We start from the raw sequence: 22,600 nt of genomic DNA on the forward strand, positions 1-22,600 counted from the left end.
TCAGAAAACTTGGAATGGAACCACCATTTGACCCAGTTATCCCACTCTTTGGCATATACCCCAAAGGACTTAAAATCAGCACACTACAGTGATGCAGCAACATCAATGTTTATAGCAGCTCAATTCACAATAGCTAAGCTATGAAACCAACCTAGGTACCCTTCAGCAGATGAATAGATAAAGAAAATGTGGTATATATACCCAAGGGAATTTTACTCAGCCATAAAGAAGAATGAAATTATGGCATTTGCTAGTGAATGGATGGAAATGGAGACTATTACACTAAGTGAAATAAGCCAATCCCCCCAAACCAAAGGCCCATTGTTCTCTCTGATATGCAGAAGGTTAACACACAATAATGTGGGGGGAGAAGAGAAGTCATTGAATTAGGGAAATTAAGGGCAGGAGAGAGTATGCGAATAGGATTGACAGTAGAATGAATCCAACATAACTTTGCTATGTTCATATGTGAATACAAGACCACTGTAACTCCACATCATGTATAACCACAATAATGAGATCCTAATTAGAATAAGTTATACTCCATGCATGCATAATATATCAAAATACATTCTACTGTCATATATTGCTAAAAAGAACAAATATAAAATAAGTTTTCCTGGCCTTGAGAAAATAGCCAGCTATATCTTATACATACTGATCTTAATTCTGATTATAAAACAAACTTATCAAAAATCCATTTGAGAAATAAAAACAAGTTATCTCTCTTCCTAATTCAAATACATACATGAGAATTACCAGATTCCTCAGATTAATTAACCTCAGATTTCTCAAGACTTTCTAGAAAATACAACTTCACCCCACCTCTTAGGATTATCCCTTCTGGAACTTTTCACCTTTTGTAACAACCTCTACAGCTTTTAAATATTAAAGCTTATTAGAGAATTTTCTGAAAGTTTCCCTTTGTTTTCTCACTGGAATGATCCATGATCATATTAGAATTCATCTTTAATAACCATTGTCTTCCTATTTCATATTTCAATTTTAAACTTTTAAACATGAAAAAATTTCTCATTTTTTCCCTACATTTCTTTAATATCCATTGAATTAATAGGTCTTGTCTTATTATTATTATTATAAGCTTAAAAGGATGTGTTCACCACATCCAAATTTTAATTACTTCTGTATTAACAAAAGTTATCCATTTGTTGGAACTAAATTTACAGTGGCAGCTTCCTATTCTATTTTCTTATTTTTAGGGTATCAAAACTCTCAGAAGGGGCTGGGGATGTGGCACAAGCGGTAGCACGCTTGCCTGGCATGCGTGCAGCCCGGGTTCGATCCTCAGCACCACATACAAACAAAGATGTTGTGTCCGCCGATAACTAAAAAATAAATATTAAAATTCTCTCTCTCTCTCCCTTTCTCACTCTCTCTTAAAAAAAAAAAAAAAACTCTCAGAAAATGTTTTCCCACAGAGAGGATCATTTACATCCCTCATCATTACTATCTCACTGTTCTTACAGTTTCCTAATCTTATGAAGAAAGCATGACCCTTGTCCTCAAATGAACCAGATTAAATCACTGATTCACTGTCATAGAATATTCGTTGTTTTCAGTGTATATCCAAGTGCTTCCCACCACACTGTTGCCAACTTCATGTAAGTGAATGTAAGCCTACTACTAATAGTTTTTCCTCTTCTATTAATGCATGATTCTTACTAATAATGGATTCCTTTTTAAAAAAGCCTGCTTTTAAAATCCCACATTCCAGACTAAAGGCCTCAATGCAAAAAATATACATGATTTCTGCCAGCTTCATTTTCTTTTTTCTTTTTTTTTTCCTTTTGGTATTGGGGATTGAATCCAGCAGTACTTTAACACTGTTACATCCTTTTTATTTTTTTTATTTTGAGACTGGGTCTTGTTACATTGCTGAGGATTTCACTAAGTTGTGAGGTTGGCCTTTAACTTGTGATCCTCCTGCCTCATCCCCACCTCCAGCTGGCTGGGATTGTAGGTGTCCACTACTGTTCCCAGCATTCTGCCAGCTTTCTTGGTATATGTACTCATGTAAGAAAATTTCGGTTTTATTCCGTAGCACATACTTGGCAATTTTATATGTATCTCTAAGGATGTAAGTCTTATTTCTAATCATAATCTCAAGAATGTTGAGTTTTCACTGAGGTTCTTTCTAATGCATATTAACTATATTCTATAATACCTGATATCAATAGCTCTTCTTTTATTTTGCAAAATATTGCCCTTGATGAGTTGAATATGCTTCTTTGACTCCAGCAACCAATACGATGATAATTTCCAAATCTTTACCCCTAGTCTCAAACTTGGCCTAAATTCCAGACCCTGTGTCTACCTTCATTTCCTATAGATACCTCAAATTCAACAGGTTCAACAAAAAAAAATCCTTTCTAACTCCTCTTTCCCCCACCAAAAATATCAAGTGTTCCTGCTTCTATACTTTGGTTATCACTGGCATTATCACTGATCCAGCAGACAAAGCTAGAAACTTTGAAGTCCTCCACAGATAAGGACTTGGATATTTCATACACTAAAGGTAAGAGAAAGAGAAATAAGAATGTGTTACTTCATAGACATTCAGGAAAAAAAGTACTAATCAGACTTTATATATGCTTTTGAATGGTATGCTTATTTATATAGCAGTGAAAATTATGGTGTCAGCATATAATTAAAAATATGCTCTCAAATGACACAAAGTCACCCACACTGATTATATTACTTTACCCAAAATAAAATTGAAAATTAAAAAAATGAGGACAAATACTGATGACACTTAACGTACCTGTACAATAGGAGCTCCAATTCCTCCATTGAGCCAAACCCAGTGAAGAGTAGGGATTACTCCATATCCCGAAACAGAACAAAAGATGATAGAACGGAGCCTCTGCCATTGCTGTGTGAGGTAATTGGGATGAATCTGAGCAAAGAACACTGCCAGAATCATGGCAAGCACTGTGATCAAGTATACTTGACGCCAGTACTGAAATGAAACAAAATCAAATTTTAATTCTGCTGTTAACAATAGTGAAGGCAAAGAGTAATTTTGGCTTATATTTAACACATTCCAAACTACTTGGTATTTTCAATTCCAAACAGGATTATTTATCTTTCTTAAAAAAATGCATATACCAAACAACTATTGTTTCGTAGGATGACAAATCAAATTCTCAAGTGAGCTACTGAGACTGCATTTATTCCTACAAAAGCATTTTCCTGAGTACCTATTACCACGCTAGGCATGGTTAGAAGTCCTATAAAAATGTAGCAGACCACGACACAGACTCTCCCAGTGGATGAGCACATAGATTCTGGGAGGGGCAAATGTAAACAAATGATCATAATTCAATGATAAATATTATAACTGAGTTTCAAACAAAGTTGTAGAACCAGTGAAGAGAGAGCAATGTTACCTGGGATAAAAATGCTTCACAATGGAGGCAACATCTAAACTAATATTATGTGGGAAGGAGCAGCTTTCAAAGAAAAGGAGCAGCAAGTGCAGCAGGGAAATTTGGAGGAGGCTGAAAGGCAGCAAAGTCAGGCTACAGATTTTGGGCTTTATCATGTCAATCAGGAATAGCAGAGTTCTTTAAGAATGGGATGACAGGGTCATTTTTCGAATGACATGAGTGTAGAAAACAAAGAAATGATAGGGAGCCTTCTAAACAGACATTAGAGGTTTATTCAAAAAGAAATGAATTCTGTTGAAGAATGAAGATGGGAGCAGCAGGCTGAGGAAGCATTTCTGAAATACACTTAAGGTCTTAATGGCTAACTGGATATGTGAGAGAGTAGCTGTGGAAGGCTCCACCCTTTGTATCCTGAAAGGCCAACAGTGGCTTCCATTGATAAAGGAAATGAACAAAAATGTTCCAGGTTTGGGGCATATATGATGAGGAACATGAAAATAGGTTCACTTTAAAATACATTAAGTTTGAAAGGTTTATGGAATATTTAAGTATTTAAGTGAACATTGAAAGCTGGAAGTGAAATTCAAAAAGCTAGCAACATATAGGATGTGAGCTTTTAACTTGGCTCCAGGGATCTCTGTAGGGTTATACACCTCCTGATTCACAATTTTGGATTGTTTCTTTAGATGTGTTCCCAAATACACCTTCTCCTGGATTGTTGGTCCATAGTTTTCTGTCTCATTCTGAAAGCAGCCTGTGTTCCTTAAAAGGTAAAGAGCCACTAAAGCAACTGAGTATTTGGAAACGATAAGAAACCAGAGAGAAGAAGCAATTTTTCCTTTATATGATCATGGACTGTGTTAGCTCTAGTAGCTCTCTTTTTCTAGCTTTTCTGATGTGTCCCACTTTAATGTTTAGGAAGTCAATAGAAAACAGTTTCAGAGAAATATAGAATGAGATAAGCAAACAATTAAAATGATGAATGATTACATTTACAAGCTCTTAGTATCAGCATGCTTCCTCTCTTTTAAGGTATACAGTTTCATGCAAAATAATTAAGTTATGAAAACTGGGCAGATATGAACAGAGTTTACTACTAAAATCAAATCAATTTGCAAGGTTAATTGAATATATATATTTAATTATATGCTTATCTCCCAAAATCATTAGGCCTAAAAAACAAAAAGCTCACATTTAAAGATTTTTTATTTTATTTTATTTGGTGCTGGGGATCAAACCCAGGGAGATTTGTGCATTGAGCTACATTCCTAGCCTGTGGCTCATGTTTAAATGTGTTTAAATGGATGCAATTATTAATGCTCTTTTATTCAAACCTAATATATGACTTTTCCCTTTACTAGTTTTATATACTAAATATGTTGATAGTTTGCTCTGCCATCATACAGATTTAAGAATCCCAAAGAGTAAGAGGAATTCTGTCCTGCAGCCAATCTTTCTCAATAAGCCACAGCTTAGAGCATCATGCGTGGAGGGTGCCTTGGGAAGGCCAGCCTCTATTCCTTGTGAAAAAGGACTAAAACTACCCTGTAAACATATTGCTCTTGAGAGAGAAGTGTAATCTTCTGCTGAAAAGCAGGTAACAAAAAGGACAAAAGAAAAAAAAATCAAAGAATATCATAGGAACAAGAGAGGAAAAAGAGTAGAGTCAGTAGAGACTTTCTGAATGGGAGAGTTTGAGATATGGTGAGCTCATGGCTCAGTTTGCCTTTGGGCAGGTGACGAGTTAGAGGTTATATTCTTTTAAGGTTTGGCTTGGCAACATTTTTAGGATAGGTGCTATACTATCTGAACAGTTTTGCAAATGTTTCTTTGCACAAGACAAAACTGAGTTTTAGGACCTTAGGGACAGAAAGCAGAGTTGATCCAGAACTTGGAACAGACATATCTTATAGTTGTTAAAGACCCTCACAACACATGGGGTCTGTTTTTAGGTCTACTATGCAATAGAGGACTGAGGAAAGGAAAACATATTTCTTATAGAAGAACATGCATCAAGACATGCACAGATATATCTTTTCTTTTTTTTCAGTGAATGAGAAATAAAGTATGAAGGGAAATGGAAAGTGGTAACCAACTTCATTATTTTATCAAAAGCTAACTTTATTTAACTTCAATTCTATAAACACAAAAATTAAAGATATGCAATGTGCATATATAAGTAACCCATATGAATATAATTAATAATTCAATGTCTACAGTAAGCTTCAGAGATAACTTCAAATATATATTTTTCCAGTGGAAAAGGAGTGAAATAAGTGTGGAACTAGTAATAGATGTTAGAGATCACAGGTGCCTTTTGAAAAATAAGTTTATGCCTACACAAGACTCTTTTGTTTATTCTGTAAATAGTTACTTATTCAGAAATTCAAAGGAACCACTGCAAGAAAACCTGAGACCCACATGAAAAGTAGAATGTGAAAGCTACTTACATTATTACAATAAAATGCATAAAATACTCCTGAGACATAGCAGCCCAGTATTCCAATAGAAATTCCTGCATAATCTAATGCCATCCATCTTCGACAGGTTTTTTCTGACCGATGGCAAGAAAAAAGATGATATCCCACAGAGCAAAGCATACAGACCTATGGAAAATAAAAAGAAATCTTAACAAAATGAAACAAAAATAAACTAAAGTAATTCATGCATGATATTCAGGGAATTGGTTAAGGATACAGGCTTTCAGCTTTATCAACTTAGCAAGGCCCTAAGCAATTTAGTGAAACCCTGTCTCAAAATAAAAAATGAAAGGAGCTGGATATGTAGCTGTGTAACTCAGTGGTAACACACCCCTGGGTTCAATCCCTTGTACCCTCGCCCCCTCCCAAAAGTGCAGGCTTTTAAGACAGTGTAGGCTTTCAAGTCAAATACATCCTGCCTTGGATTCTAGTTCTGTGATTACAGTAGGGCAAGACATGTCTTTTCTCTAAACCCCAATTCCCTCATGTGTAAAATGGGGATAAGAATCACAAAAAAAGGAAATTTAAAATGATAGCTATTTTATATAAAAACAACTTTTTATATAAGAATTATAAACAGAAGTAGGGAAATTACACAGTACAAATGTTTTTAAAAATATCACATGAGGGTATTTTGATCTATGAATAAGTTTAAAGAATGAGTTTAAAGAAGGAATACGTGTCCTTAAGAAAATCAAAGAATATAGAACTGTACAATGTAAAAAATATAAGCCCTTCCCACTCAATTTATTCCCCAAAGGTAGACACTGATAACATTTGTTATGTATCCTTCCACTTATTTTCAATATATATGCCCAAAAACTGTGAATAGAAGTCTGCAGCCTGGGGATGTAGCTCAGTTTTAAAGCACTTGCCTAGCATGCTCAAGGTCCTTAGATCAATACCCAACAACTACCCTCCCATCCCCCAAAAGGGAAAAAAGCCTGCAAATACAAGATAAATATACACTTTTAAAAATTAATCAAATGGACTCACACTATATGTTCTGTTCTGCAACTTGCTTTTTTTTTTTTACTTAAAACTTCATGGGCATAAAAGATGCACTGTATAAAGTTTACTTTTAAATTCTAAGGTAAACATGGCTTTATTGTCCCCAAATATAATAAATCATGGCTTGCTGATTATAAAGATAAAAACTCTATTCTTGAAAAGATTTTTTAGAAACAAGTAAAGAAGTAGTACTATAAGAAGTTACATAGGAAAAGTCAGCAAACCATAATTAGAAAATTGAGGAGGGTGTTTGTGAGTGTATCTGTGCATCGTGGGGTGGTACAAGAGGGAGGAAAGGTGAATTACAGAAGAACTATCACCCCTGTAGAAGCTAGAGTTCAGCTGATACTCATCAGGAACATACAAGAAGACATGCACAGGTTTATTGGGGGTCCACAAAGAAAAATAACAATGAAAAATACAGAACCATTAAAGAATGTCCTGTCTTTATTCATTCATGATTATGACAAGTCCTACACATCAAGGAGTTTCAACTTCAAAATTATGGAACAGGTGATACTTTAGAAAATTTTATATGTTCCCTCTTACATGGTGTAGATTAGACAGGCAAAGGGGAGAGGTTACCTCAGAGACCAATAACAAAAGAGCCTATACTAAGTCAATGGGGATGTGTATGGAGAAAATGGAACAATAAACATTATACTCAGTCACAATTTCAATTCTTCATCTACTGTCTAAAATCCTTACTGGTCTATGGTTTTTTGGCTACTAAGTTACCAAGCAGAGTTTACTATCCCAATTAAACATAACTTTAAAGGCTGACAGTTTTCTAAGATTAGGCTTGTGGTGTGTATTCTCATTGATAGGGAAAAATCTCATTGTCATAGTGTAGAATGATACAAGAATTGGATACAAATCAGGAAGCAGAGATAATCTAGGCATGGAATTAGGTAGACATGTAGATGAGCAGTAGGTAGTTGTCAGGTAGAAATGCATACACAAATGTATGGATGAATTTTAACCAAAATGTCAAGTGTGACTTTTACTTTCTTCCACAGGCTTTTTTGTTTGCTTGAATTTCTACGTAAATATATACATATAGGAAAAAAAAGAAACAATAATAAAGCTCATTCAATTGTCGCAAAGAAAGTAAAAGAGGAAAACTATGCATCAAAGGGGGAGGGAAGTAATGTTAATAGATATCACAAGTTTTTAAAAAGTTAGCCAATGTTTAATGTGCCCTATTTAAAAAGGAATATGTTATTGTTAAAAGTTCCTTTAAAAAATGAAAAAAAATTTGGCAAAGTGGGTATGTTTCAGTTATCACGGAAAGTTTCTATGGGATACCAAAGGCATACAATTATAGTGTTCAATAATACTATTGAAGATTTTAAGTGCCCCCTTACAAGATGAGGACTAGATAGGTTGAGGTGGGAGATTACAGAAATAACCCTGGGAATAAGAGCCTATACTAGGCTACTGACAGTGGGGGCAGTACATCTAAGCTCATTGGCTTGATAACAAAGTACCTCATGATCTGGCTTCTTCCTGCACATCTTTCCTACCCTTACCTTTTTTGATTCTTCCAAGATTCAAACATAAAGACTAACATCTGCAAGCCCAGGAAGTGCTAAACTGTCTCTTGCTTTTGGGCTTTTACATAGTATTTATTCTGCTTAATGCCCTGCCTTACTTTCTTTCTGCACTCCTTCTACATGAGTGCCATGGTCTTATAACATGTTGGTTCTCTGCTCAGCATTGCATCACCACTACCTAGTATAGGGCCCAGAAGTACAAAGGAGGCATTCAACAAATATTTGTTGAACTGAATATAAGTGAACTGAATTTGGGGAAAGGCATTCTCAGATTCCACTCTTCTCCAAAATAAAAGTATCTGTAGAAAGCTTCCAAATCCTGAATTACATTCTACTATTCAAAATGTACTCTACAAATCTGGTTGGGAAGAAAGCACTGAACAAAAAGAGTGAATAGAGGTGAGAAAAAAAAAGTCATGTCTTTTAAAAATTAAATGTAAGTCAATATTCATGAACAGATTTATGGTTTACTGTGCTGCCTGCTGATCCAATGAATCCAAAAAACTCGGGTGAACAAGTTAATTAAAATTTTATAATTAAAAAAAAAGTGCTCTTATTGTAGGGAAGATGTGTTCATTTTTCTTAAGCAGGGGGTACACCATGTAATAGATATATGCAGTAGCAGTTAGAACACGATTTTACTGATTTCCATCTGAATAATCCTAGGCAAGTTACTATAATACTTTTAGTCTATCTTTTCTTGGGCAGTTGTTACAGTTATTTAACCCTTTTAGTTTTACAATATATTGTTTTCTCGGGCCAAAATGGAAATTAATATGTATTCTCTTAACTAATATCAGGTGTGGAAGGTGGTGAAGTGATAAAGGACAGGCCTGGAGTAGAGGGAAACACAAGGGATTCTCAAAGTAGATGATATTTATACAACTAACTGTAGATTACAAACCAGTTTATACTTATTTATAATCATTAAGAGCACCTTAATTATGTTAACTTAAATTTTAAAATGTTAACTATAAAGAAATTGACTCATTTCCATTATGAAACTGGAAATGGATCCCCAGAGGTATTTTGAATCTAATCAGGACAAAAACTAAACCTCAGAAAGAGTATAATTTAAAAAATATTTTTTAAAAATTGATTTTTAATCATACAGAAATAATGAGTACTTTTTTCCTCAAAGAAATTTGTTCTAGAAACTGCAATTAGAAAAAAAGGGGGAGTATTTCTGATGATGAAGTCTGGAATATAATGACATGCTATAAAACATTCGGACAGTTGACTTACAGATTCACCTCTCAAATAGCAGCAACAGGTTAACTGTGGAAAGTCCTGTCTGCTTTTGTCAGGATGAAAGGGGATGATTTTTTTTTTTTTAAATTTTCATGTTTTTTGGTATTCTCTGTATTTTTTAAAAATTTAAAATGCCAACAGGACTATAGCCCATATTTGTTTCCTGCTTTAAAATGATCTGTTTGAAAAATCTGCTGAATGTAATTTTTAAAGGCATTTTTATAAATCCTTGAAAACAAATGCAAGTGCAATGGAATTAATATGAGAGGCAGAGAGGAACAGAAACTGAAAGTATCTGAAACCAGGCAAGTATAAAAGGATCAAAGGAAATTAAAATTAAAGCAACAGAACATAAGACCAATATCAGAAAAACAAGACAGTAAAATAAAAGCAGAATGAAAAGTAAAGGTATGAAAAATCACAGGTATATTACAAATACGAAAAAGTTAAGAAATTTTCCCAAACAAGTTTTGAGTTGACATTAGTGATCCACTCAATCTGATAGTAAGAGTACAATAAGACATTCGTAATCTTATAGCAGAGATGTCTAAAATGATAAAGAGGAGAGAAACAATTTTTTTTCAATCTTTGAAACAGTGAATTTCAAATATACTCCCATAACATACAAATACATGATAATAACAGGCTTTTTTGGTGTTCATTTTATGAAAGAAAATAAGCTGACCCATTTGCCATTTTGGGAGCTCTTCAAAGCAAGTGGTGAGCCACATGCATAAGCCTGCCTGATGAAAGTTCTCTTCATAAGTAACAGTGTTTGTGAAATGACTTACCTGGAAGCAGAAAAGACAAATAGAACAAATTACAAAATCTTCTCTGGATGCACTTGCCGAAGGTAACACAGACGTCATATCATATATTCCCAGGGTGAAGAAGAGAAAGAAACCCAGCAAATGACTCCAGATGTTTACCGTCTCATTAGATAAAATAAACAAACTGGAAAGTAAACAAACATGCAGCTCAGATTCATACTGGCTCACTTAACTGTCAGCACTCAAAGGTCAGGGAAAATTTGGGGGAGTTACCTAATAATTGCTACTTTAAGGCCTTAACCCTATCTGTACCATTTAAAATTTGATATGTCATTTAATTAGTCTTTAAGTTTTTCCAAATTTCCACCAACCCTAGCATCTTAACAGTTTTTGTTTGTTTGTTTGATTTTGGTGCTTAACTCTATTATCATAGTTACAATTTCCTTCCATTACAGTGATTCACATGTAAATTCCTCAGCCTATCAGCTCCCTGACAGCCTGTACCATACATTTCTCCATTCATCTATAAGACACCATTTTTTCTAAGCAGAGTGCCTTGCTCCCATCATTCACTAATGTCTATATATATGAGTTTGCAGATAAAACATTTTCAAAGAACACAAATATTTTGAGTAAACTCCTATTGTTAGTTTAGGAGTTTACTCAAAATTTAGCTAGAACACTGACTTTCAATAATCAGTATCTGAAAACCAAAGACTGAATGTTCTTTGATATGCAGATACTAACTCACAATAAGGGAGGGTGGAGAGAAGAAGTTCAGCAGATTAGACAAAAGGAGAATGAATAAATGGAAGGGAGGGAGATGGATTAGGAAAGACAGTAGAATGAATCAGACATAACTTTCCTATGTTCATATATGAATACATGACCAGTGTAACTACACACCATGCACCACCACAAAAATGAGAAGTTATACTCCATCTATGTTTGATGTGTCAAAATACTTTCTACTGTCATGTATAACTAAATAAAATAAAAATTTTTAAAAAGAACAGTATCTGAAAAGCTGCTTAGTATTACGTTAGACACAAATTTAAAATACCTTTTTAAGGGCTGGGGATGTAGCTCAGTTGGTAGAGTGCTTGCCTCATATGCACAAAGCCCTGGGTTTAATCCCCAGCACCAAAAAAAAAACAAAACAAAACAAAACAAAAAAAAACTGCAACAAAACAACAACAACAACAAAACCTTTCTAAATACTCATTAAATACAAATACAAAGTTAAATAGACCTAGAGAAGCAGAATAAATACAAACTGAGCCATTGGAAAGGTTCCTGAAGAAGTTGCTGGAACAACTCTGCTATAGATGTTTTGAAACCAGACTAGTTTCCAGATAACATGTATTTATCCTTTTCAGGAACAATAGGAGTTTACTCAAAATATGCATACTATTTGTGTTCTTTGAAAATGTCTTGACAACTGTCTGGTTTTAGGTACATGATGGTGGAAAAGGTACCCTTCCTACAGAAGTCAAAAGGCTCATTGTTTCCTTCCCATCCCAGCCACAAATTAGCTCTGCAATCATGAACAAGTCACTTTAAAATTTCTGGGCTTCAGTTTCTTCATCTATGAAACAAAGGAACTGGATTACAGGCTGCTGCAACTTCCTTCTAGTTCCTTCCTTAGTTTCATGAAATGGTTCTTCAGATATAGACAAGACTCATCTGATTTACAGGGAGGTGATATAATGACTAAAGATTAAAATATTCTTTGCATTGCTCTAGCAAAATATTATCTTTCTGCTTAAGTGAGGTCTTGATGGTCACTGGTCCAGAAATTCTTATTAGTAAGCATTAATGTATCACTCTTACTGAATTTGCAACAGTTACCACGGCTCTTCTTAACTTTTCCATTGTTATAAGTGATAAGCACTGCAAGGTCTCAAACTATCAAATGATCATCAAGAATAAAGTGAAACTTTATTCTTAGATTTTATCTAGAACAGCATCTACTTTAAAGACTACTTGGGGAGGGAATGAAGGAATGATTTAGAAAACATCTAATTTACAGTACTGTTTTGATAATCAATACTACACTCTGCTTTTTTCTTAAGAATTTTTTATTTTGTAAAACCCAGTATACCTCGATTAACTAGACACGGTTTTTCCATGTTCCTCCCAACTAAAAGAATATTAGCAGAACTGTTAGGATATATAAAACCTCTTCTTATATCCAAAATATGTCCTGGTCACTCTTGAAAGCTGAAAGAAAAGAGGACAAAGGATAAACCTGGAAAAGATCAAGCTGGTGGGAAGAACATTTAGAAGAATATCCCCAATAGAGGATCTACTATTATTACATGAAAAATTAAGCACCCCCATACTCTACTTCAAAATCAATAATCATCTTCATTACCTTTATCTGTTCAAAATCACAGATGACAATATCACCATCTACTGAGTGCTTCCTAGGTACCAGACCCTGTGTAGCATTTTACATATATAATCACATCTAATTTCTACTACCCCCTAAATCAGATATTTTTATTACCCTCATTTTACAAGTAGAGAAAATAAGGCAAAGTGATTTTACCTTTTGCACAAAGTCCCACAGCTATTAATTGTCGGTTTGAGACACTCAAGTTTTTCTGACTCAACAGCACAAGATCTAATGTTTTATACTTCATTTCCCCTCCATGAGATTTGGGTTCTAAACATCAAAATACTGAGGACAAATGCCAGATGGGTTTAAAATGTTTTAAGACAGCTCACTGCCTGCCCTATCTTCATAGAACTCCACATCCTAAGCAGGGTTCAGCTCTAATTTCTCATGTAATCACTCATGTACAGGAGGCACTGAGAAGTGAAATAATAATTAGGATTCACAATATGAAGTCCTGTTAGCCATCCATTCAAGCTATAGGGCTGGACAATGATGTCACCTTGTGACTGTGAGTCACAAAAAACACTTTCAAGGCAGGACAAAAGGAAATAAGGATGGAGAATGACCATGCTGGAAAGATCAAGAATCAAACTGTGGTAGCTGCTTGAGCTGTTCAAGAGCCCACATTCCAGCACTGGGGTTTGCCACTACAATGATCTGGAGCTCATCTGTAACTACAGTTGGGATTCTATATTTTAGTACACACAGAGAATTTTGACAGAAAGGTATTCTAAAAACTAGAACAGCAATTTTTCAGATTCTTTTCAGGCTTTCAAGGGAGACTGATTTTAAAGGTTTGGAATGACAAACTGCTTTCTTAGAAATGCTTCTAAGGTCCTCTACTGGAGCCCCATTAGAGCTCTCTTTGCTACAGTGCTTTTCCTATACAGCATTTTCCACAATGGCTGTTATGTAATAGTGTAATTATCTCTTTAATGTATGTAACCCAGACTAGACCTTAGTAGCCTGGTAAGAACAAGAGCCACATCTCCTGTTTTCTCAAGGATCTGCTACAGTGCCTAGTTTCTAGCAGGGGTTCCATAAGTGTTTGCTTAATGGAATTAGGGCTTTCTAAATATATATGTATGGCAATGTGAACTTGTTTCCTATTATACAAGTATTTTAGCTGGCCTCAAACCATCTGAATTTCCACAGGGCTACTCTAAAGTGAAACAAAGCTTAGGTATACATAGGGCAAATAACGGCGTAGCCATTGTCAGTGTGGTGGATTCCAACATGTATCCCAATGAGCACCAAATGAAATCAAGGATGTAAAAGCACTCTGTAAACAGCGAAGCGCCACAGAGAGTTGGCAATTATGATCACTGTTACTATCATTACTCCTTGTATAAAATATCCCGACAGAAAAGAGATGACAGAATGGGGAGGCGAAGAAATGCTGGGCACGGAGCAAAGCCGGAAAGCGGCGAAGAGACTAAACAAAAAGGGTGTAGGTGAGAGGAGGGGGTCAGACTGTACCTTTTGATACACAGCCTGGAGGGCAGGTAGGCCCGGTAGCCGTCGGTGATATACGGGTTGTCCTTGAGCGACACCGGGATCTGCTCGAAGGTGTAGAGGCGAATACCGCGGGGCACCAGGACCGGCCAGTACTGGTAGCTGCCCAGCTCGATGTAATGTGCGCTCTTCAGCAGCTTCTGATGCATGGTTCCCGGCCGCCGCCGCTCGTGCCTCGGGGGCTCGCCCAGGCCCCGCCTCCCCGGGGAGGGGGCTTCGCCGCTGGAGCCCCCGCCCCGGAGCCCGCGGACCGCGCGCGAGGTCCTAAGGCGCCGCCACTTGCCCAGGCCCGGCTCGGCTCACAGACCAGCCGCCGCAATCAGCGCCGCGGACCCGCCGGCGTCGCGGCCCTCTCTGACGTCAACACGCCGCGCGGCCCCGCCCCTCGGCCTGGTGGCCCACGGGTTGCGCTCCGGCGCCGGCGAGCTCCGCGTTGGGGCGGTGCGCTGGCTCTTCCCCCGCAGGTGAGGGGAGGTGGAAGCGCCGTGCTGAAGGGAATACTAGTAGTTTTCTTCATTTTCTGTTTTTAATTAGAAGCAGTAGTAGCTATATTTTGAGTATCAAGGGAAAAAGAGGTAACAGAAAAATAATAACTACACTTGATTCACCCCTGGCTGGTTTATGCCTTGAAAAACACGCGCGCGCTCACACACACACACACACACACACACACACACACACACACACACGGCACCGTTGAGGTTTTCTAAACTACTACCAGTACTGAGTAGTTGGAGATAGAGGAAACTTGATGCACATGTAATAGGAACCCAAACCAGCCACAACACTTTCACGGACACCACTCCGAGTGTGTTCTCTGTCAGGAAAGACGTTCCCAAAGGGAACCCTAAAGGTTCTTGAGGTCCTTAAAGTTCGGTTGAAGGGAGGCACAGATTGGTTTTATTGAGAGAAAGCAACAAGTACAGCCTCTGAGAGGGCATTGGAGAGGAACGAACCAGTTTCACCTTAGCAAGGCATATTTATATATGTAATACCTATAGTATAGAGACATAAGAAGGTAATTTTAGTCATGTGTTGGTGACTTTGATTTTTCAGATAAGGAAGGTCATACCTGAGATAAGATCTTACCGGAGATAGCAGTTGTGTTCTTGGCTCTTGTGCCCTTGCATGAGAGGATTTCAAGCAGGACAGTATAGTAAAGTTTATTAGGGGAAAGGAAGTAGGGAGAAATGACACTCAAGGGAGAGACTGGGTCCTTTCAGAGAGGATCCACTTTGTGTCCCAGCTTTTATTGGGGTAGGAGGGAGATTGTTGGCAGATCCTACCCAAGTTATCACCCCTGGGCTCTGGACTGACAGACATAAGCTAACAACCACCTTGAGGGCAACTCTTGGTCATCTTGGCCTGACAAGTTTTAATTGGAACTGGTTTTACAGAATTTATGGGTAGTGGGCTCTGTTCTTAATCATCCTGCTTTTCCAAGTCTGGTAATCTCTGGTCTATGTTGTTTCCATAGGCTCTTGGATATTGTAACCATTAGGTCCTTTTGAGCAACCATATCCTTGTCCTTCGGTTGTTAACCCCTGAATTTATCTATCTTCCTATGGTTGTAAGAGGAGTAGTTTTTAGGGCTGAGATAAGGCAAGAGTACTGAAATAGTTATCTTGTCAGATCTTGCAGCAGCAGTGAGTCAGGGCTATTTTTGATTAACCTATTTGCTCTGTACCAAGTATTTTCTTAAACCCCTGACCCAGTAATCATGTCTACCTGCTACCTAACAATTCAACATGTTAATCATTACCTATTAGGGCTTATTTTCCTTTAATTTTTCTTTATGAAAAATCTATTGATTTCCCCATTAAGGGGCTTTGTGAATTTAGAAAGTACTACATTGGTGTAACATTGAGAATTTGATTGTAAGAATGTTATGTAGATGAGTAATCAAATCCTGAATATAAATTGCAGAGAAGTCAATTTGTTGAGTAAAAGTATTCTTGGATCTGTTTGTCTTTTGGGTCCAGGTCAGGAGAGAGGTTATTTATAGACCTGTGGATAAGGTCTAATAATTGATTTAATTAGTGTTGTTTCTGATCAAAGTATGGAGAAGTGGACTTTAAATGGAGACTTTAAAGCATGTGAAAGTGGACTTTAAATAATGACCACTCTTGTTTTTGTCCCACATGTCTTCTTTCTTCCTGTCCTTGTCTTCTCTCCTACCTCATGACCACAATAGAATTAAACTAGAAACAGGAGAAATTTTTAATTGAAATAGTATACCAAGTATGTGGACTGAAGAAATCACAATGAAATAAGAAAATCTATGTAAGTGAATGATAATAAAGGTAAAACATTAAAAGCCTGCAGGGCACAGCGATTGCAGGTCTTTAGAGGAAAAATTATAACTTTGTTTTTGGCTAGAAATTGTAATACAAATGTTTAACCGTAATGGCAGCAGGGGGAATATGATTTGTATGTTAAGCCCTTATCCCATTGTTTGGCATTATAAAGGAAAAATAGAAGTATCTTTTCCTCATCCATTGCAAAGTTTATGGCTGACAACCGTGTTTTTTAAAAAAGAGATTAACAAGAGAAAAGCATAGCAAATTTATTTACCAAAGTTTTATGCAATAGGGAAGTCACATAGTTGAACTCCTAAAGATTCAGGAATAACTGTATTTTTATGCTAAGTCTGATATTTAAAAAAAGAGTGGCTAGTTGTAAAGAAACATCATTGGGAAAAAGGGACATGATCTGGTTCTCAATACATTGAGTTGGGAACCCAGCAAGACCTCAGATTATTCTTGGTCTTTGGGTATAGGGCAGGAATTTTCTGGAATGGGGGAGTTGTGACATATTTTTAGGTAGGGTAGGTCAGAGAATTCCTTTATGATCATGTTTCACACAGAAAAGGGAAGATCAGGAAGTGACCTTTCTAAGTTTTATGGCCTGTTTTAGAGGAATTCTGGCTTCTATTACCTGCCTCAGTGGGAAGAAATTCTAGTTTCTATGACCCAAATGAGGAGAATGGGAGAAGGAAAAAGGAAGACAGGAGAGATCTTGTTTGGGGGACTACTTAGTTTTTGCAATTCAAAGAACTCAGCATGCCACAGCAATGTATTTTGGGTATTGTGTTCTGAATCCCCAATAGCATAAAATAACCATTCATGATATTTATTATTTATTTATTATCATGTTAATGATATTTGTTAATTTTTGAGAAGCATTATGGCTTAGTGGTTAAGATTTTGAGCTTTGAAGCTATACTATCTGAGTTTGAATTTCTATTTAGTCATTTGCTAGCTTAATGTATCCTTGTGCAGGTTACTTAATCTAAGTTTTCTTATCGATAAAATAGGGATAAAATAGAGCAGATTATGCTAAGTGAAGCTAGCCAATCCCTAAAAGACAAATGCCAAATGTCTTCTTTGATAATGAGAGCAACTAAGAACAGAGCAGGGAGGAAGAGCAGGAGGAAAAGATTAACATTAAACAGAGACATGAGGTGGGAGGGAAAGGGAGAGAAAAGGGAAATTGCATGGAAATGGAAGGAGACCCTCATTGTTATAAAAAATTACATATAAGAGGCTGTGAGGGGAATGGGAAAAAAAACAAGGAGAGAAATGAATTACAGTAGTTGGGGTAGAGAGAGAAGATGGGAGGGGAGGGGGGATAGTAGAGGATAGGAAAGGTAGCAGAATACAACAGTTACTAATAGAGCATTATGTAAAAATCTTGGAGTCATTTCCTTCCTTGGTCCCATTTTATTAGTTACCCACCACTTTGCTTCTTTCCTTGTTACCTCAACCAGTTCCTTGTCAATGATTTCAACTCCTCTGCTTAGATAGATTTATTAGGAAAAAAAAAAAAACAAGCAAACAGTTAATAAATTTAACTATTATTTCTTTAATTCTACACCCAGGTTGATAAAGAAAATGACAAAATGGTATGGGTTGATATCTCTACAAATTCAATTTACAGTCCTCTGGAACCTTCCACATCACCTGGATATTTTAAAAGTTTACCTGATATCTTATATTCCCCACCTTCTACCTACATTAGGCAGATCATCTCCTTCCCATTTAACAGAGAAAATAGAGGTTGGAGAGGGGGAACTTCCTCGTTTTTCTGCTATTAGCTCTCTACTTCTAAGCTCACCCCAAATTAAAGCTCATTCTTTTTTTTTTTTTTTTTTTTGGTCTGGATATAAGTTTTATTTGCTGTTATTGTTCCAAAGACAATGAGCATACTGACATTTATCTCCTGGAGTTCAAAATTAGAAGTAGGGAAAGGAAGACAGTGTTTTTTTTTTTTTTTTCCTTTTCTCCTATTTCAGTAGAAATGACTACCTTAGCTTCAGGTCATTTCTGCTAGCAATTTTTGCATCATGTTCTCTTTAGTTTCCTCACTTAGCTCTGTCAGTTATCTTTGTCTAGGATGTACCTCCAACCTTGCTCTAGTTTTTTCTTTTCTAGTGGCACATAGACATGTTTAAACTCCATTTTAAAGCAAACAAACAGAAAGAAAAGAGAAAACCTTTCTTTTGGCCCTACGTCATTCTAAAACTGTAGATCAGTTTCCTTCCATTCTCATCCATACTTGTAGAAATAGTAGTCTACCTTTGTTGTTTCCATTTCTGACTACCCTCTGCACCTTTCATCTCAGGGAAATCTTCTGTTCTTAGAACTTTATTGAAATTTCTTTTGACAATATGTAAACTCAATGGATGATTTCCAAAAATACTTAATTGTAAAATGAAAATAAGGCACAAATAAACCACAACAAAATAGAACTTTGTCGGCCACCCAAGATTCCCTTCATGTCACACTTCCTCTAAAAATAATCATTGTTCTAAGTTTTATAATAACCATTCCCTCAGGTTTTTGATGGTTTTGTTTTTCAAATATGTATCCTAGACATACTCTTGCCTATTTTTTTTTAAAAAATGATATGTATTTTAAATTATTTTTTGTTTATAGATTCTCATTCCTGTCATTTCTTAGAATTTATTTGTAAAAGAACCAGTAGTTTTCTATATTTCAGATTCTGTTTGCAGAATCATGATGCAATTCAAAGTGTCCTGTATATTTCCTATAAATTGGCAATGGGACCCAAAAGTTTCATCAGACCCCTTTTTGATCACTCTGGCAAAACGAGTTTGAGAAATCTTCATTTGGAGGCATATAAGTTTTTTTTTTCTTTCCTGATGTTATAGCCATTGACATTACATGTTCAGATCCATTAATTCATGGTAACTATGAAATAACGATAACAAAATTCTATCATTTTGTTTCAAGTTGTTAGTTTAAATAATTTTTATAAGACAATACCTCATTTATCATTTGGTTACCACATAGTACAGTTTATATCGAAAGAGCAAGCAGCAACTTGATTATTTCATTTTCCTTACTGAGTTTTCAAGACAGTAAGTTAATTCCCTGTCATCTTCAGAAGGTAACTGTTTTAGTTAAGTGTTTTTATTGTTGTGACCAGAATACCAACAAGAACAATGTAGAGAAGGAAAAGTTTATTTGGGGTCATGGTTTCAGAGACCTCATAGTTTCAGAGGTTCAGTCCATGGTCAGCTTACTCTGTACCTCTGAGCCTGTTGTAAGGCAGAACTTCATGGTAGAAGGGTGAGTTGGAGGAAGGCAGCTCAGGGCATTCCAACTAGGAAGTAGAGGGACCTTTCCCAAAGTACCCTTAGTAAACTACTTCCTCTAGCCACACCCTACCTGCTTAAAATTACTACCCAGTTAATCTATATCGGAGATTAATTCATCAATTAGGTCATATCTCTCATAATCTAATCATTTCACTTTTGAAAATTCTTGCATTTACTCACACATGAACTTTTGGGGGACATATGGTAATTAATTCAATTTTAATAATTTGCTATGAACTTGTGAATTTAAAGATATTTGATAGTTTCCAATTGATTGCAGTATCTTTCTTCATTGATGCTCAATTTGTCCCTTTTTTGGTCAGTATGAGCCTGACTTGTTTTGACGTGACTTTAGTACTCTTTGATAGCTGCCTTCCATCCAGTGTCTTAAGATGCTTATTGTATACATTTACTGCTCCAGATTTGGAATGAATCATTTTCCCAGAAAACCCTTAAAGTGGGGTGAACTGTAAACCCCCCCCACACAGATATATCCAAATATATATAATTATACAACATATAATAATTATCCAAGATATATCTAATTATGTTTATATCTTGAGATTATTCTGGATTTAGGGAAAGCCTAAAATACAATGACTGATATTCTTACAGGAGAAGGGAGAGAGATGTTTGAGACATGCAGACTCAGAAGAATGCCATATGGAGTTAGAGACAAAGGATAGATTTATGCTATTATAAGCCAAGGAACTCAAAAAACCACTATAAACTGGAAGAGGCAAAGAAGAATTTCCCCAGGATCCTTCAGAGTGAGTGTGCCTGCCTCACAGATTCAGAGCTTTTGACTTCCAGAACTTTGAAAAAGTGTTGAGAGCCACAGCCGAAGGGGCTGCAGCAAACTTTCAGACTGCCAGCTGATGATTGGCTCACAGCGGCCCCAGCAACACCTAGCTGATTGGCTCCTCGGTGGAGATGCTCATTGAGCTGTTTCCCTGCCCTTTCAGACTACCAGTTGATGATTGGCTCACAGCAGCCCCAGCAACATCTAGCTGATTGGCTCCTCTGCGGTGATGCTCATTGGGCTGTTTCCCTGCCCTTTCAGACCACGGAGCTGCTCATTGGGGAACTTTTTTGGCTCCGCCCATGCGACCCAGCCAGTCGGCCTCAAGAGCAGGAGGATTGTGGGAGGAAGAGGTTGTTGGGGTGTGTGGCTTGTGGGAAGCCGGTGGTGGCAGTTGGGCTCTGAGGGTTTTTTCCTGAGGAGCTGTTTTGTTTATCTTGTGTGGTTCTAAAAATAAAGTTAGTTTCTTTTGACAAGTGGCTCCTGAATTGTGCCCAGCCAGACTGCGGCATTATCTGTTTTTAACTGTTTTGGAACGCCCACAGTGGCAAAATTTTGTAAGCAATGAGCTATAACATCTTTAGTTTTTTCTCTGGCATGAAGGGAGCCCATCAAAAATCCAGAAGAAGTATCAACTGTAACATGCAAATATTTTAATTTTCCAAATTCTGGCAAGTGTGTGACGTCCATCTGCCAAATATGGTTAGGTATCAATCCTTTAGGATTGACTCCAAGATTAACTTGTGGTAAAAAGGTCACACAATTTTGACATTGTTTTATTATTTGTCTAGCTTGTTCCTTAGTTATTTTAAAACGCTTTTGTAAAGTATTAGCATTGACATGGAACTTTTTATGAAAATTTATAGCTTCTTCTAGTGTAGAGAAAATATGTATGTCATGTGTAGTTTTATCTGCTAAATCATTGCCCAAACTAAGGGCTCCAGGCAATCCTGTATGTGCCCTGATATGTCCTATAAAGAATGGATCTTTTCTGTCCCAGATTAGACTTTGTATAGTGGAAAGCAAAAAGAAAATAGTAGAGGAAGGGGAAATCCTACCAGCATCTTCAAGGGATACTATAGCATTAACTATATACTGACTATCGGAAAATAAATTAAATACAGAATTTTTAAACATCACAAAAGCCTGTAATACTGCCTTAAGCTCTACCTTTTGAGCTGATTGTTTGGGTACTAAAAATGTAAAAGTTTGATCAGGTGTAACTATTGCTGCTGTACCATTATTTGATCCATCAGTGAATATATTTGGAGCATTCCTGATAGGTGTTTTTCTTGTCATTTTTGGAAAAATTACAGGATGCGATGACCAAAAAGACAATAAAGGATTAGATGGTAAGTGGTTATCAAATGAAACATTAGATTTGCACATGATTATTGCCCAAGTATTTAACTCATTAGCTAACTCATCAATTTGATTCATAGTATATGGAGTAATAATTTTATTGGGAGAAATTCCAAACACTCCCTTTGCTGCTTTTATTCCTTTGAGTATTAATTGTCCTACAGCCTCAGGATACCTAGTAAGAATAGTGTTAGGAGAATAAGATAAATGTATCCATAATAATGGGCCTTCTTGCCAAAATACTCCTGTAGGAATATTTTTTGTTGGTAGTACAATAAATAATAAAGGCAAACTTATATCAATTCTATCCAAATGCATATTTTCCATATATGTTTCAATGATTTTTAATGCCTTTCTTGCTTCAGGCGTTAACATTCGGGGTGAATTTGGATCTGATGGACCTTTTAGGATATCAA

The 22,600-nt window shown here is 36.4% G+C and overlaps 1 protein-coding gene across 10 annotated transcripts in view; it reads right to left on the reverse strand.

The window, feature by feature from the left end:
- Nucleotides 1–14,732, reverse strand: part of Paqr3 (progestin and adipoQ receptor family member 3) — a 98,772-nt gene extending 84,040 nt beyond the window's left edge. For 8 of the 10 annotated variants that reach the window (XR_013092178.2, XM_076864889.1, XM_076864888.2 and 5 more), the window contains exons 1-4: nt 14,362–14,732; nt 10,500–10,662; nt 5,861–6,016; nt 2,783–2,980 (exon numbers count right to left, since the gene is read on the reverse strand). Coding sequence is in view for 9 of the 10 variants with exons in the window: in XM_076864889.1 (XP_076721004.1) it covers nt 2,783–2,980; nt 5,861–6,016; nt 10,500–10,662; nt 14,362–14,546 (702 nt within the window). In the remaining variant the exon portion in view is untranslated. Of the gene's footprint in view, nt 1–2,782; nt 2,981–5,860; nt 6,017–10,499; nt 10,663–12,582; nt 12,702–14,361 lie in introns of all 10 variants that reach the window. The other 2 variants (XM_076864891.1, XM_076864892.1) reach the window with 2 other exon arrangements.
- Between the last annotated feature and the right edge of the window lie 7,868 nt (nt 14,733–22,600).

This window comes from Callospermophilus lateralis, chromosome 8 (assembly GCF_048772815.1).
Source record: "Callospermophilus lateralis isolate mCalLat2 chromosome 8, mCalLat2.hap1, whole genome shotgun sequence".
NCBI classification, from domain to species: domain Eukaryota; kingdom Metazoa; phylum Chordata; class Mammalia; order Rodentia; family Sciuridae; genus Callospermophilus; species Callospermophilus lateralis.